The sequence below is a fragment of the Mobula hypostoma genome, chromosome 1 (assembly GCF_963921235.1).
Source record: "Mobula hypostoma chromosome 1, sMobHyp1.1, whole genome shotgun sequence".
NCBI classification, from domain to species: Eukaryota; Metazoa; Chordata; class Chondrichthyes; order Myliobatiformes; family Myliobatidae; genus Mobula; species Mobula hypostoma.
Genome location: NC_086097.1, coordinates 111,131,130 through 111,146,761, shown reverse-complemented (window position 1 = coordinate 111,146,761; position 15,632 = coordinate 111,131,130). Strand labels below are relative to the sequence as shown.

The window sequence follows — 15,632 nt, the reverse complement described above, 5'->3', positions numbered from 1 at the left end:
TCATGGTGGGAAAAAAAAATGCTCCAAGCCATTTGGTTAAGTTTATGAAAGGATCTGGCTCACTAATATTATTTGGTGAAATCTGTTCTTAACCAAATTCTGCAGAGTAAACAATATGATTGACATTCAACTCCCTTCAGTTCCGAGCTATTTTGGGAACCAGGATCCGACGTCTGTATATTTTGGCTGATGTTCATTATTGTGTTCAATTTATTTGCCAACTAGATCCAGTCTATGCCAAAAGTACCAAATGGCTTGAGGCGAAAATAGAAATTATTTGCATGTGTTTTGTTTACCTTTATTGAAAAGCTGGGAATAAGGATCCCTAACGCTGAAGCGCAGATTCCGACAACTTTTCAGCATTTAAAACAAAATTCTGTTAATACTTAGCAGGTGAAGCAGCACTTTTGGTTCTCAGGTGAGGATGTCTGATCTGGGTACGAATGTTTAACTTACTGCAATTTTGCATCGGGCCGGGACAACGTCCCGAACAGGCATTGGAGATTTCGGCTCAAACCCGCCCACAGCGCCCCCCTCTGGCCCAGAATTCTCGCACATCCGTATCGCGCAATTTGGGCCACGTCACCGACGCATGCGCGTAGCGTTACCACGGGGTGAGTCGCGGCTGGGCCGCTGGAGCAGCAGCAACCGGCGGTTCTACAGCGTCGGAATCAACGGCGGATCCACTGATTGCGCCGCTTCGGCCTCAGCCATGTTCAAGAAACTCAAGCAGAAGATTAACGAAGAGCAGTCACCGGCCAAAAGCGGGCAGGTGAGAGGCCGGAGGCACTGGTGCTGTGGGACGGGGGAAGGGCTTTTAAATTGGCCCTGCTGCGCCTGCGGATGGGGGGAGTCACTTTGTGTTGGTGAGATTGGGGACCGGAGGTCAGTTCATAAACACAAGATGTGGGCCTACTGAATATCTTGTATACTAGTGAGCCGGACAATTGTTTAATATTTAAGTTCCTTAGGATTTATTATTTCCTAATAAGGGACAGGAGGAAGTTTATGATTAAGACTGTCACCTTGCCTGCAGGTATGCAGGGAGTTGATGTGGCCATAACTGGAGTACTTACCACTGTTTTGGTCACCTTATTAAAAAAGAGAAATGCTGGCATTGGAGGTGCTCCGAAAGGCTAGTTCCTGGGAAGAAAGTGTTAAGAAATTAGATCTATATTGAATCGAGAAGAATAAGGAGTGATCTTATTGAAGCTTAAGATTCTTAAGGTGGGGGTTTAGATCAATAATTCCACGAGCTGGAGGGTTATAAATGTAGTTGCAAAATTAAAGTGTGTTTAAAACTGAGATGCTTTGGTACTTTTATCAGAGGTTGGTGAATCTTTGCAATTCTATGTCCTGGAGGGGTTTGAAGACAAGATTTTTGGAGAATTTAAAGTTGGTCTGGTGTTTATCACAGGTGCAGTGAAAAAATTAGTTGCATCAGCATCACAGACACATAAAATCACATAACAGCATTTGAAAGAAAAAAACAAACAAAAGTTGTACACCTTTTTTAACAAGGAAATTAGAACAAAAATAAGATAATTTTATTGAATAGTGTTGTTAAGCGGTAGCGATTAGTGTTCTGGTGGTTGGTTCATGAACCGAATGGTTGAAGGGAAATAGCTGTTCTTGAACCTACAGTTGTGGGACTTCAGGCTTCTGTACTTCATGCTTGATGGAAGCTGTGAGAATATGGCAATTCTTGGATGTTGGAGGATTTTTGATGACAGATGTTGACTTCTTAAGGCATCACCTGCTCCAGATACTACCAGTGGTGGGGAGGGATGTGTTCATGATTTATTGGCAGAATCCACAACTCTCTGCAGAATTACTAAACCATACCATGATGCAGGTTGTCAAGATACTTTCACAGTACAAATGTAGAAGTTTGTTCATGTGTTTGATGGCAAGCTGAACCTTCTTAACTCCTAAATAGAGATGTTGGCATGCTTTCCTTATGATTGTATCTATGTGATGGGCCCAGGGACAGGTCATCTGATATGTTAATACCCGGCAATTTAAAGTTACTGACTTACTCCACCCCAATTTAGTCTGGTGCATAGTTGTCCTCCTTTCCCTTCCTGAAGTCAACAGTCATCTCTTAAGTTTTGCTGACGTTGGATGAGAGATTGTTGTTCAGGCACCACCCAATATATATGTACCAGTAGGTTGACTCACCACACCTGTGATTCGTGGATAACTTTACTCAGTACAACCTACAGACTCACTTTCATGGAATCTGCAACTCATGTTTTCAGTGTCATTTATTTTTATATTTGACAATACGTCATCTTTGCACATAGTTCTTTGCCAGTCTTTAAGTAGTTTTTAATAAATTCTGTTGTATTCTTGTATGTCACTGTAAATGCCTGCAAAAAAATGAATCTCAAGGTCATGTACAGTGTAGTACGTTGATAATAAATTTCACTTTGACTTTGGATCTTTTGGCACTGATGTAAAAGTGGGGAAATGGTTACTGTTGGTTGAGAGTCACTCAGTGTTGTTCAGCTTGCAACATTATCTATTATCATCAATAAATTACAAATCAATAAACTGACATGAACATCTATTTGTTTTTGGTATAGCTCTGTCATTGAATGCTATGAAAAAAATTACTGAAGGCCAAATACAATTTGCATTTTAGCATTTGTTTGAAAGGCTAAAATGTTCAAATTCTTCCTTAATATTGTTTTCATCTTTATTTGTTTTCTCTTAAAATAGTATATTCATCAAAATAAAAAAAAACATTTATTTTTCTTTCTTCCTTGTTTGAGATCTTAAATGTGATTGGCCATTTAGGCAGTTTTATAATAGGAAGACAGTTAAATGCCAGAAATTCCATTTGGCCTGATGCCTTGCAGTAACAGGCATGATAAATGGGATTGTATTTCAGAGATTGCAGGGTCTTTGGTGCAAAGCTTTCCTCAAGCTCCCGAATGAACATTCATTCTTTTGAACTGACTGCATTTTCTGCACCAGATTCAGTTGTAGAATTATGAAGAGCCATTCAGGGAGCACTTTACCTTGAGTGATCATATTGTATTTATTTAAATATCTATTGTTATAATTTTAAGATGGTGATGGAAAAGGGTAAGACTAGAGCAGAAAAAGATCCTAAGCAAGAGCAAGACTAATTTTAGGTGAATTAGGCAGAATCTAGCAGAGGTTGATTGTGTGAGACTGTCTGAAGAGAAAGGAATGAAAGGCCAGTGGGAGGCTTTTAAGAGGGTAATATAAAGAGTCCAGCAGCAGCATGTTCCTTTTAGGGTAAAGGATAAACTTGAATAAAAGGGTGGTTGGGGAGATCAGCAGGGCTGCCTGTGTCCCAAGCTGTAGGAGGTGGGGGAGATTTTTTCTAAGTATTGCTCCTCGGTGTGCAATGAGGAGAAAATCACAGTTGCTTAAGATTCCCAAGGAGGAGATCTGTGCAGACTTGCAGTGCATTAAGATGGATAAATCCCCAGGGATTGACCATGTGCATTTTCAGATTTTGTGAGAGGTGAGTGAAGAAATTGCAGAGGCACTTGTGGAGATCTTTAGCTCCTGGTGAAGTTCCTGAAGACTGAAAGGTGATTAATGTTCAGTTTTTTTTTAAAGAAGGGTAACAAGGAGATGCTATTGAAATGTAGGTTGGTCACCCTGATGTCAGTAATGGAGGAATTCTGAGGAGCAGGCTCTATCAGCCAACAACAGGAATTCTGCAGATGCTGGAAATTCAAGCAACACACATCAAAGTTGCTGGTGAACGCAGCAGGCCATGCAGCATCTCTAGGAAGAGGTACAGTCGACGTTTCAGGCCGAAACCCTTCGTCAGGACGAACTGAAAGAAGAGCTAGTAAGAGATTTGAAAGTGGGAGGGGGAGATCCAAAATGATAAGAGAAGACAGGAGGGGGAGGGATGGAGCCAAGAGCTGGACAGCTGATTGGCAAAAGGGATACGAGAGGATCATGGGACAGGAGGTCTGGGAAGAAAGGCAAGGGAGGGGGGGAACCCAGAGGATGGGCAATGGGTATAGTCAGAGGGACAGAGGGAGAAAAAGGAGAGTGAGAGAAAGAATGTATAAAAATAAATAATAGATGGGGTACGAGGGGGAGGTGGGGCATTAGCGGAAGTTAGAGAAGTCGATGTTCATGCCATCAGGTTGGAGGCTACCCAGATGGAGTATAAGGTGTTGTTCCTCCAACCTGAGTGTGGCTTCATCTTTACAGTAGAGGACCCACCTCCCCCTCGTACCCCATCTGTTATTTATTTTTATACACACATTTTTTCTCTCACTCTCCTTTTTCTCCCTCTGTTCCTCTGACTATACCCTTTGCCCATCCTCTGGGTTCTCCCCCCCCCCGTCTTTCTTACCGGACCTCCTGTCCCATGATCCTCTCGTATCCCCTTTGCCAATCACCTGTCCAGCTCTTGGCTCCATCCCTCCCCCTCCTGTCTTCTCCTATCATTTTGGATCTCCCCCTCTCCTTCCCACTTTCAAATCTCTTACTAACTCTTCCTTCAGTTAGTCCCTGACGAAGGGTCTCGGCCTGAAACGTCGACTGTACCTCTTCCTAGAGATGCTGCAGGATCTACCAGCATTTGGATAGACAGTAAAATTAGAAGTCAGCTTGCATTCGTGTGCTAAGTCATGCTTGCTGAACCTTTTAGATGTTTTGAAGAGTTACATCAGGGTAGGCAGCGGTATTTGTCCACTTGGACTTCAGCAAAAGGCTGCCAGGGTGCCACATAGTAGGCTGGTCTGCAAGGATTCCAGGGAGAGCTAGTTAAATGGATTCAAAATCGTTCAGAAGTGGGAAGCAAGGTGATGATTCAAGGTTGTTTTCTGGAATGGAGGGTGCTGACTAGTGTGCACGGGGGATTGGTGTTGGTGCCCTTGTTATTCATTACTTAGGCGAAGCTTGATCAGTAATTTAATGGATGATCTGAAATTCAGAGGCATTCTGATAGTGAAGAACGTTATTGTAGATTATGTGGACATCCACCAGGTAGGGAGTTGGGCTACCGAGTGGCAACTGGATTTCAGTACTGCCATATAGCCAAGTGTGAGGTGATGAATTTGGCAAACCAGCTTAGGACTTGGAGTGTGAATGGTAGTAGGAAAAATAATGGAACAGTAATGGTTCTTTGAACGTGGTATCATGAGTAGACAGGATGGTGAAAAATGTCTTCAGCATGCTATTCTTCATCAGATAGGGATTGAGTATAGGAAATGGGACATAATGATACAATTGTATAAGTCATTGGTGAGGCTGAATTGTAGAGAGGATTGCAGTGTTTTTCCCAGGGTAGGGGAGTCTAAAACTGGAGGGCATAGGTTTAAGGTGACAGGAGAATGATTTAAAGGGGACTTGAAGGGCAAGTGTTTCCAATGTTTCAACTGGTATGTACATAAGTAAGGTGTTGTGGATTATGGGTGAAATGCAAGTAAATGGGATTAGCTCAAGAAGATAATTTGGTTGGCATGGACTGTTACTGTGTTGTGCGACTTTGACTCTCATGAGCTTTAAGACACTAAGCACCTCTTGTTTTGTAATACTGATGTGTTTTAGGACATAATTGTTGCCTTCCCTAAAATTCTCTCATTTCCATGACCTTCTCCACAGTAAATACAAATGAGAAGTATTCGTTTAAGATTCAGCTTATATCCTTTTGGCTGCACACAAGATAATGTTCTTTAAGGGAACCTGTTTTCTGCCTACCACCAAGATGACCACAACCTTGGTGTAGGATTTGGAGGCTTGCGTGCCTCAATGGCCCAGAGAGCTATGTTGACTGGAGTCAGGGCATTATGCTTTGGCTCTTGGTACGGTCACTCATGCCAAACAGGTCAAAGGGTAGAAGTCATACTTAGAGTGGTCCACCAGTCCTCCAGGTTTGGGGGTTCAGCTCAGTGCTAACAAAACAAAATTGTTATGGAAACAGCAATGAAGAATCTTTCCACATCTGAATGTGATGGTATTCCTGAGTCTCCACCTGGGACTTGCATGACTCTCAGTAGTGAAATCCTACACCTGACGTGATGAAGGAAGCCCTGAACTCTGCCTGAGAAAGAGGACCTTCAATGCTGCCCTAAATGTCAGCGTCTAATGAGTAGTAATAAAATAATAGTAATTCTCTGCATAGTTCTTAATATATTCTCTGTCCTTTTGTTCTTAATATGTTAAGATAATATAATGATAATTGGCAGGTCAGCTTTTTTGAATATGTTCCTGAACTGTGGAACTCAATACCTGAAATTATAAGGAACGCAGACTCATTTGACACTTTTAAATGCCAGAAATCCTATTTAAAACCTTGGTTTTGACTAACATTTTTTTGTCATTTATTTTCATGTTTGCATTTTATCCCATTGTAACGCACTTGTATCTACATTGTTTGTATGAAAAGTGCTCTATAAGTAAATGATTATTAATATATTTATTGAATTGCTTATAATTCTCCTTTACCTTAACTGCCATGATATCCTGTCTCCCCTTTTTGCCCATTTGATTTCCTTCCCAAGAGTTCCCGTTCAGCCAGTTGTAAATTAAAGCTGGGTCTACAGTATGTGTTGAGAACTTTCTTTTGAAGGGGAACTGTTCAAAGTCATTAAAATATGATGGTCTATAGGTCATGAAGCTTCATTAATCAGGTATTGAATTTGTTTGGAAATCTGACTTGTTCATTAGTCCAGAACATGAGCCAGGTTTTCAGAGTCAAGTAGGTTGCGGATCATGGCTGGGGTCTGGATTGAGGCTGGATGTGTAACCAGAACTAGCAGTGGAGTCAGGAACTCAATCAAAATACAGAGTGCTTTAAAATTTCCTATTCCTTTTAAACTCCATGGGTTCACTGGAAACAGGTTCTTTGGCCCAACTGGTCCATTGCAGTCAAGTTGCCCCATCCAAGCTAGTCCCATGTGTCTACTATAAGCCTACTGACTCTCACAGCTATCTGGACTATTCCTCTTCTCACCCTGTCTCTTGCAAAAATGCCATCCCCTTCTCGCAATTCCTCCATCTCCGCCGCATCTGCTCTCAGAATGAGGCTTTTCATTCCAGGACGAGGGAGATGTCCTCCTTTTTTAGAGAAAGGGGCTTCCCTTCCTCCACCATCAACTCTGTTCTCAAACGCATCTCCCCCATATCATGCACATCTGCTCTCACTCCATCCTCCCGCCACCCCACTAGGAATAGGGTTCCCCTTGTCCTCACCTACCACCCCACCAGCCTCCAGGTCCAACATATAATTCTCTGTAACTTCCGCCACCTCCAAAGGGATCCCACCACGAAGCACATCTTTCCCTCCCCTCCCCCGCTTTCCGCAGGGATCGCTCCCTACGTGACTCCCTTGTCCATTCATTCCCCCCCCATCCCTCCCCACTGATCTCCCTCCTGGCACTTATCCTTGTAAGCGGAACAAGTGCTACACATGCCCTTACACTTCCTCCCTCACTACCATTCAGAGCCCCATACAGTCTTTCCAGGTGAGGCGACACTTCACCTGTGAGTCGGCTGGGGTGATGTACTGCATCCGGTGCTCCCGATGTGGCCTTCTATATATTGGCGAGACCCGATGCAGACTGGGAGACCACTTTGCTGAACACCTACGCTCTGTCCGCCGGAGAAAGCAGGATCTCCCGGTGGCCACACATTTTAATTCCACATCCCATTCCCATACTGATATGTCTATCCACGGCCTCCTCTACTGTAAAGATGAAGCCACACTCGGGTTGGAGGAACAACACCTTGTATTCCGTCTGGGTAGCCTCCAACCTGATGGCATGAACATTGACTTCTCAAACTTCCGCTAATGCCCCACCTCCCCCTCGTACCCCATCCGTTATTTATTTATATACACACATTCTTTCTCTCTCTCTCCTTTTTCTCCCTCTGTCCCTCTCACCATACTCTTTGCCCATCCTCTGGACTTCCCCCCTCCCACTTTCTTTCTCGCTAGGCCTCCTGTCCCATGATCCTCTCATATTCCTTTTGCCAATCAACTTTCCAGCTCTTAGCTCCATCCCTCCCCCTCCTGTCTTCTCCTATCATTTTGGATCTCCCCTTCCCCCTCCCACTTTCAAATCTCTTACTCTATCTTCTTTCAGTTAGTCCTGATGAAGGGTCTCAGCCCAAAACGTCGACTGTACCTCTTCCTAGAGATGCTGCCTGGCCTGCTGCGTTCACCAGCAATTTTGATGTGTGTTGCTTGAAATTCCAGCATCTGCAGATTTCCTCGTGTTTACGTAGTCCCATTTGCTGGTGTTTGGCTCCGAAGATTTTACACCTTTCCAATCCATGTATCTGCCACAACTATCTCTTAAATGATATTGTGCTCGCCTGAACCACTTCCACTGGCAGCTGATTTCACATAGATACCACTCTTAGCATTTTTAAAAAGAAGGTTGACCTTCAGATTCCTCTGAATATGTTCCCCTCTCAACCTGAACCTATGCCTTCTCATTCTTGATTCTGCAACCCTGGGAAAGGAGTGAGTGCATTCACCTATGTCCCACATTATTTTTGCACCTCTGTACAATCAACTCGTGCTTTAAGGCAGGGGTCCCCAACCTTTTGCCCACTGCGGACCGGTTTAATATTGACGATATTCTTGCGGACCGGCCGACCGTTGGGGCGGGGGCTTATGAGGGAGGGGTTGTTCAAGTTCAACAGTGCGTGACAGGGAATGAGGAAATGTGCAGCTGACTCATATCATTTCTTATTGCCAAATCATATCATTTCCTCGTGGCCCGGTAGCACATGTTTTGCGGCCCGGCGGTTGGGAACCACTGCTCTGAGGAATGAAGTGTTGGTCAAAAACACAGAATAGTACAGCCCACAGTGTTGTGCCTACCCTTTAACCTACTCCGACAGAGCTCTCCATTTCCTTTCAGCCATGTGCCTCTGAAAGAGTCATTACCCTATAACCATCAAGCTCCTGAACCAGGTAACGTCACCCGCCTCATTTACCTTCCTGATGCATGGGATCACACCACCATAGAAAATCTCATTTAAACCCACCCTTGTAGCACCACCAAATATTACCACAATATTGGTTCTCTTTTGTTCAGGTGTAACAAAAGAGTAAAGGTGTAATCTCTGCCCTGGGAGAGATTCCAGTGATAAACTAATCTGAATTCCTGCCCACTACACTATTTTTTTAGCAACACACATCAAAGTTGCTGGTGAACGCAGCAGGCCAGGCAGCATCTCTAGGAAGAGGCACAGCCGACGTTTCAGGCCGAGACCCTTCGTGGAGTCCTGACGAAGGGTCTCAGCCTGAAACGTTGACTGTGCCTCTTCCTAGAGATGCTGCCTGGCCTGCTGCGTTCACCAGCAACTTTGATGTGTGTTGCTTGAATTTCCAGCATCTGCAGAATTCCTGTTGTACTATTTTTTTTAGCTACACTTTCATTAGCCATATTGTCCTATTCTTAGTCTCACTGGCATAGGCACTGAAAGTCTTCCCCCTCCAGTCACATTATACTACTGTGCAATATTTAAAACGTGTGAAGAAAATTCTGTTGGTTATTATTAGATGTAACCTTTGATTATTTGGAAAATCTACTGTACATACCAACAAATTTCTAAGGCTGTTGGGTTTTTACAGTTTTACTGCAGTGGATTGTAAGATAGAATGGGACACTGCATTTAAGTAATGAATTTCAGTACTTTAAAATTGATTATCATCTGTTTAGCACATTTCAATCATTATGCAATTGTGTTAACAAGATTGAAATATCAATGAGAGATAGGAACATTGAGTCTGCTCTGCCATTCTGTCATAGGTGATTTATTTCCTTCTCAACCCCATTCTCCTGTCTTCTCCCTGTAACCTTTGACGCCTTTACTTATCAAGAACCTGTTGACCTCTGCTTTAAATATATCCAATGACTTGGCCTCCACAGTCGTCTCTGGCAATGAATTCCACAAGTTCATCACCCTCTGGCTAAAGAACTTCTTCATCTCTGTTCTAAATGAATGTTCCACTATTCTGGAGCTGTGCCTTCTGCTCCTAGACTCCCTTACTATAGGAAACATCTTCTCTATGTCCACTCTGTCTAGGCTTTTCAATATTTTATAGATTTCAGTGAGGTCTCACCACCCACCTCCATTCTTCTAAACGCCAGCAAGTACAGGCCTAGTGCCAACAAATACTCATAAGTTAACCCATTCATTCTCGGATCATCATTCCTGAAAACCTCCCCTGGACCCTCTCCAATACTAGCACATCTTTTCTTAAATAAGGGGCCCAAAACTGCTCATAATACTCCCAAGTGGGCACTAGCCTCTCCAGAATCGAGGACACCTTCAAAAGGCATTGCCTCACTGTCACGTGACCGGCAATAATGAATGTCAATTGAGTCAGGTTTTATAAAAACAAACAAACAAACGTTTATTAAACTCAGCTCAACAATAGCGAAAAATATTCAAACGACTAATTTAACCGGAAGTTAACTGCTATGCGGCAACTCTGGAACAGTTCTTAAAAGAGTCAATGCGAAAACAGTTCTTAAAGTGGTAAATTCAAACACAGTTCTTAGAATGGTAAATTCGAAAGTCCAAGAGATTTATATAGTCAATTAGGAGAGTGTTTCCTAAAGTAAAGAATTCCTCGAAGACATGATGTTACTGCTGATCCCAGCCAGAACTTGCCTTGTCCGCAGGATTCACAACGACGGAAAAAATACGGTTTAAAGGTACTGACCTTTTCCCTCTGGAGAATAGACACTGCGCAATCCTTCCTGCTTTTAGCAGAGGATATCTCATGCAGGTCACTATTTCTTGAATGAAGATTCAATAAAGGTAGATCCTCTCCAAAACTGCCGAACAATATCAGCTTTACTCGCTCTTTGAATTCCTGTACTTTAGTAAGGTCTTCACTCTCCAATATTACTCACAATAGAAAGTAGAATTCCACTTTAAAACGAAACTGCGTCATAAGACGAATACACAGCATAACGGAGTATCTGACGAATGAAATAACAAACTAAACTTAAAACTCAACTGGAAAAGCTAACTGCGTCACACCAGGGGTCTCCCCTTATATACCTGGTGAGAACATGTCATCATGTGACCTCACCGGCAGGAAAATTACATCATGTGACCTCCACAAGACCAGTACATCATGCTCATCAGATACTCAATTACATCATGGTCATAAGACAGTTACAAGATACCCATGAGGTATGTAACACCTCCCTCCCAAAAAAAAATTTTGGTCTTTTTAGGAGCAAAATTTTAACAATTAAATATTTACAAAAAAAAAACAAATGTATAAAATTTACAACTTGCACAATATGCGCAGTATTATCATACAGCATCCTGCAAACTAATATACAGGAGTGTTACAAATGTTAAAATACCACTCGATAAAAAAATTTACATTGTACCTTTAACATCTAGATAGACAATCAGCGATCACTTTATCTTTACCTTTAATATGAGTTATCAAAATATTATACTCCTGTAACATCAAACTCCAATTAAGTAATCTTCTATTTTTGTTTTTCATCTTACTCAAAAACACTAACAGATTATGATCAATGTAAACTATGAGTGGTTTCTGAGTAGTACAAACATACACTTCAGAATGTTGTAAAGCCAAAACAAGAGATAATTCCTTTTCTATCGTTGAATAATTTCTTTGATGCAAATTAAATTTCTTAGAAAAGTAAGCTACTGGACGATCAACTTTATCGCCCTCATCCCTTTGAAGTAACACTGTTCCTGCAGCTTCAGCACTAGCATCTACAGCTAATGAAAATGGTTTTTCAAAGTCAGGGGATTTGAACACAGGTTGACTACATAGTATAGTTTTCAATTTATCAAAGGCCTCTTGAGGAAGGCTCTGTCCAAACAAACTTCTCATTTTTCTTCAAGAGGTTAGTTAATGGAAGAGCAATATTCACAAAATTCTTACAAATTTTCGGTAATTTCCTACCATATCCAAGAATCTTCTGACAGTTTTCTTACCAGTTGGAGTGGGTACTTCTAAAATTGCCTGCACCAGAGCTAATTTTTCTTGACCCACAACATAACCAAGGTAGGTCACCGTGGCATGACCAAATTCACTTTTACCTAAGTTAATAGTTAAGTTAGCTTTTGAAAGTCTTTCAAATAGTTTCTCCACGGCAGTAATATGTGCTTTCCAAGTATTATTTCCTGTAACTAAATCATCAATATAGGCATCCGTATCTTTTAACCCATGAACCACACTATTAATCATCCACTGGAAAGTACCTGGTACATTCTTCATTCCAAATGGAAGAACATTATATTCATATAAACCAGATGGGGTCACAAATGCAGAAATCTCTCTACCTCTATCCGTCAATGGAACACACCAATAACCTTTTAACAAATCAATCTTTGCTCGTTCAACTTTATCCACACAATCATCTACCCTAGGGATTGGATATTCATCAATTTTTGTCACAGCATTCACCTTCCTGTAATCTGTACAAAACAGAATACTATTGTCTGGCTTAGGCACCATAACACATGGTGAACTCCAATTCGAATTAGAAGGTCTTGAACATATACTTAATTTCTTGTTCAGCAAGTTCACATTTTTCCCTGTTCATCCGATATGGATGTTGTTTTATTGGTTTTCTGGGTTTTGCATCTCCAACATCTACATCATGCGAAGCTACGGTGGTTCTTCTAGGAACGTCTGGAAATATAGCCCTATCCCTATATTTAAAAATTAACTGTTTCATCTGCTGTCTCTGCTCTGGCTGTAAATGAGCTAATTTCTCATCAATATTTTCCAGAATTGTTGAGTTTGGTAATCTGGCAGAAATAATGTTGGGTTTAAAATGAGCTTCAGGTGAATTATCCATTAAGTTCCCAGTGGGATCAAACTCATTATTATTGACCACAACAGTCATAGTAGCAGCCTGTCTCTCATAATACGGTTTTATCATAGTTATATGACATAGCTGTGTTGACTTTCTTCGATCTGGGGTTTTTATCACGTAATCCACATCATTTAATTTAAATTTAATCTCATAAGGACCATGAAATTTTGCTTGTAATGGGTTTGTTTGCACCGGGAAACGAACCAACACTTTATCTCCAGGCTTAAATGACCTCATTCTAGCTTCCTTATCATACCAAGTTTTCATTTTCTCCTGAGCTGATTTTAAAATTTCCTTGGCTAAGCTACAAACTTTATGTAATCTTTCCTTGAATTTTAAAACATAATCCAGCAAATTAGTATGTACTCTTTATTAATCCACTGTTCTTTCAACAAGGCCAAAGGTCCTCGAACTCTATGCCCAAACACAAGTTCAAAAGGACAAGTTCACAAGTTCAAACCTAATGATTCTTGCACTGCCTCCCGTACTGCAAAAAAGTAGTAAAAGTAAGCCTTCATCCCAGTCCTTTTCATTTTCCACACAATACGTCCTAATCATAGTTTTGAGGGTAGAATGGAATCTCTCCAAGGCTCCTTGTGATTCTGGATGATATGCAGATGAGGTAATCTGTTTTGCTCCCAGTTTATAAACTATCTGCTGGAACAACCCAGACATAAAATTACTACCTTGATCAGAATGTATTTCCTTAGGCAACTCAAAATAAGTAAAGAAATTTATAAGAGCCTTTGTCGCAGTTTTGGCTGTTATATTCCTAAGAGGTATTGCCTCTGGAAACCTAGACGCTGTACACATAATGGTCAGCAAATATTGATGTCCAGTTTTAATTTTTGGCAATGGGCCTACACAGTCTATAATAATTTTGGAAAATGGCTCACCACATGCTGGAATCGGTTGCAGTGGGGCCACTGGAGTAACTTGAATAGGTTTACCCACAATTTGACAAATATGACACGTTCTGCAAAATGTCGCCACATCTTTTCTTAAACTTGGCCAGTAAAAATGTTTAAAAACCTTGTTCATAGTTTTTTTTTACACCTTGATGGCCACCCAAAGGCATACTATGAGCCATAGTTAAAATCTCATTTCGATAAACCTCAGGAACTACTACCTGGTGATTAACTTCCCATTCATCACTTGCAAGAATTGTAGGTGATCTCCACTTCCTCATTAATACTCCCTTTTCAAAATAATATCTTACTGGCACCTTCTCAATTTCACTATTTGGAAGAGCTTGTTCCTTTAATTTGATAATCTCAGGGTCTCTACTCTGCTCTGCTATCATCTCCTTCTGAGATAAAGACAAATCTTCGTGGTCGGATTTACTACAATAATCTTGATTAAATAATGAAGGTAAGAAAGTTTCTGACCCATCCTCAACATTCGCATCCTGAGTTGAACAGTCATGGGTAACAGACCCATCCTGCACATCAATCTTTTTAGCCATAGCTCGGGTTACAACACAGGAAGAATCTGTGTTAGAATCCTTCTGTGGTTCCTCAGAAATAGGCTTTATTGTCAAATGCACTTCAGGAAAAACTTGTCCGTCTGCTAAGTCATTCCCTAACAATAGAGAAACATCATTCACGGGTAAACTGGGTTGTAGTCCTACTTTAACAGGCCCTGTAACTAACCCTAACCTTAAATTTACTCTATGCAAATATACCGGCATAAAGGCACTCCCAACTCCTCTTGTATAGTTTACCTCACCAATATCAGATTCACCACTAAACTTTAGAACACTGTCTAACATTGGTAATTGAGAAGCTCCAGTATCTCTAAGGATTCTTATTGGCACTGGAGTGGATCCCTCTTTCAAGGATCCAAATCCCTCGGTTATAAAATGTTCATATCCCCTCTTAACTTGGTCAGACTCTGACAAAACTTCATTGGTATTTATCGAACTCTGTGGATTTACAGATGTTTCAATATGCTGTACACAAGCATCTGGGACTGCCTCCTCCTCTTTCTTTTTCAATCGAAAACAGTTAGCTATTACATGTCCAGGTTTCTTACTATAATTACAAATAGGACTAAAATGTCTTTCCTTCACATGTCTCCCTTCATCCTCACCTTTCGCACTAACTACAGATTTAATTTCTGGTTTACCTTGACTCTCTGTGCTATTTTTTCTTTTAAAAGTTCTACTTGGAGAAAATTTATTCTTATGAATTAAAGCATACTCATCAGCTAATTTAGCAGACTCCTGCAATGTAGCAGTGTCCCTTTCATTTAAGTATGTCCTCACTTCAACAGGATTGCTCCTTTTAAATTCCTCCAGTAAAATCAACTCTTTTAATTTATTATACTCCCCATTCACATTTTTAGAGGAAACCCATCTCTCAAAACACAGATTTCTCGTAGGCAAATTCCACGTAGGTTTTTTCCACAGATTTCTTCAAATTTCTGAATCTTTCTCTATAAGCTTCTGGAACCAGTTCATACGCTTTCAATCTATGCTGCTTCATAATATCATAATCAAGTGCTTGCTCTGCAATTAAAGCTGTATAAGGCCTTGCCTCTCATTACACTCTGTAACATCACTGGCTATCTATCTTTCGGCCACCCTAAACTCAGAGCAATAGTTTCAAAATGTTGGAAATATTTGTCCACTTCTATTTCATTAAATGGAGGAGACAAAATAACCTCTCGACAAGCAACAAACTGTTCCCTAGAACCAGAGGACTGATTCTCGGAATTTAATTTCTCCATCTCTAGATCAAATTTCCTCTGTTTCTTTGCTTCTCTTTCTTCAAATTCCCTTTT

The 15,632-nt window shown here is 41.1% G+C and overlaps 1 protein-coding gene across 3 annotated transcripts in view; it reads left to right on the top strand.

The window, feature by feature from the left end:
* Positions 1-614: 614 nt before the first annotated feature.
* Positions 615-15,632, top strand: part of golga4 (golgin A4) — a 266,334-nt gene continuing 251,316 nt past the window's right edge. For all 3 annotated transcript variants that reach the window (XM_063054798.1, XM_063054789.1, XM_063054779.1), the window contains exon 1: positions 615-772. In XM_063054798.1, the coding sequence (XP_062910868.1) occupies positions 713-772 (60 nt within the window). In that variant the 5' untranslated portion in view covers positions 615-712. The remainder of the gene's footprint in view (positions 773-15,632) is intronic.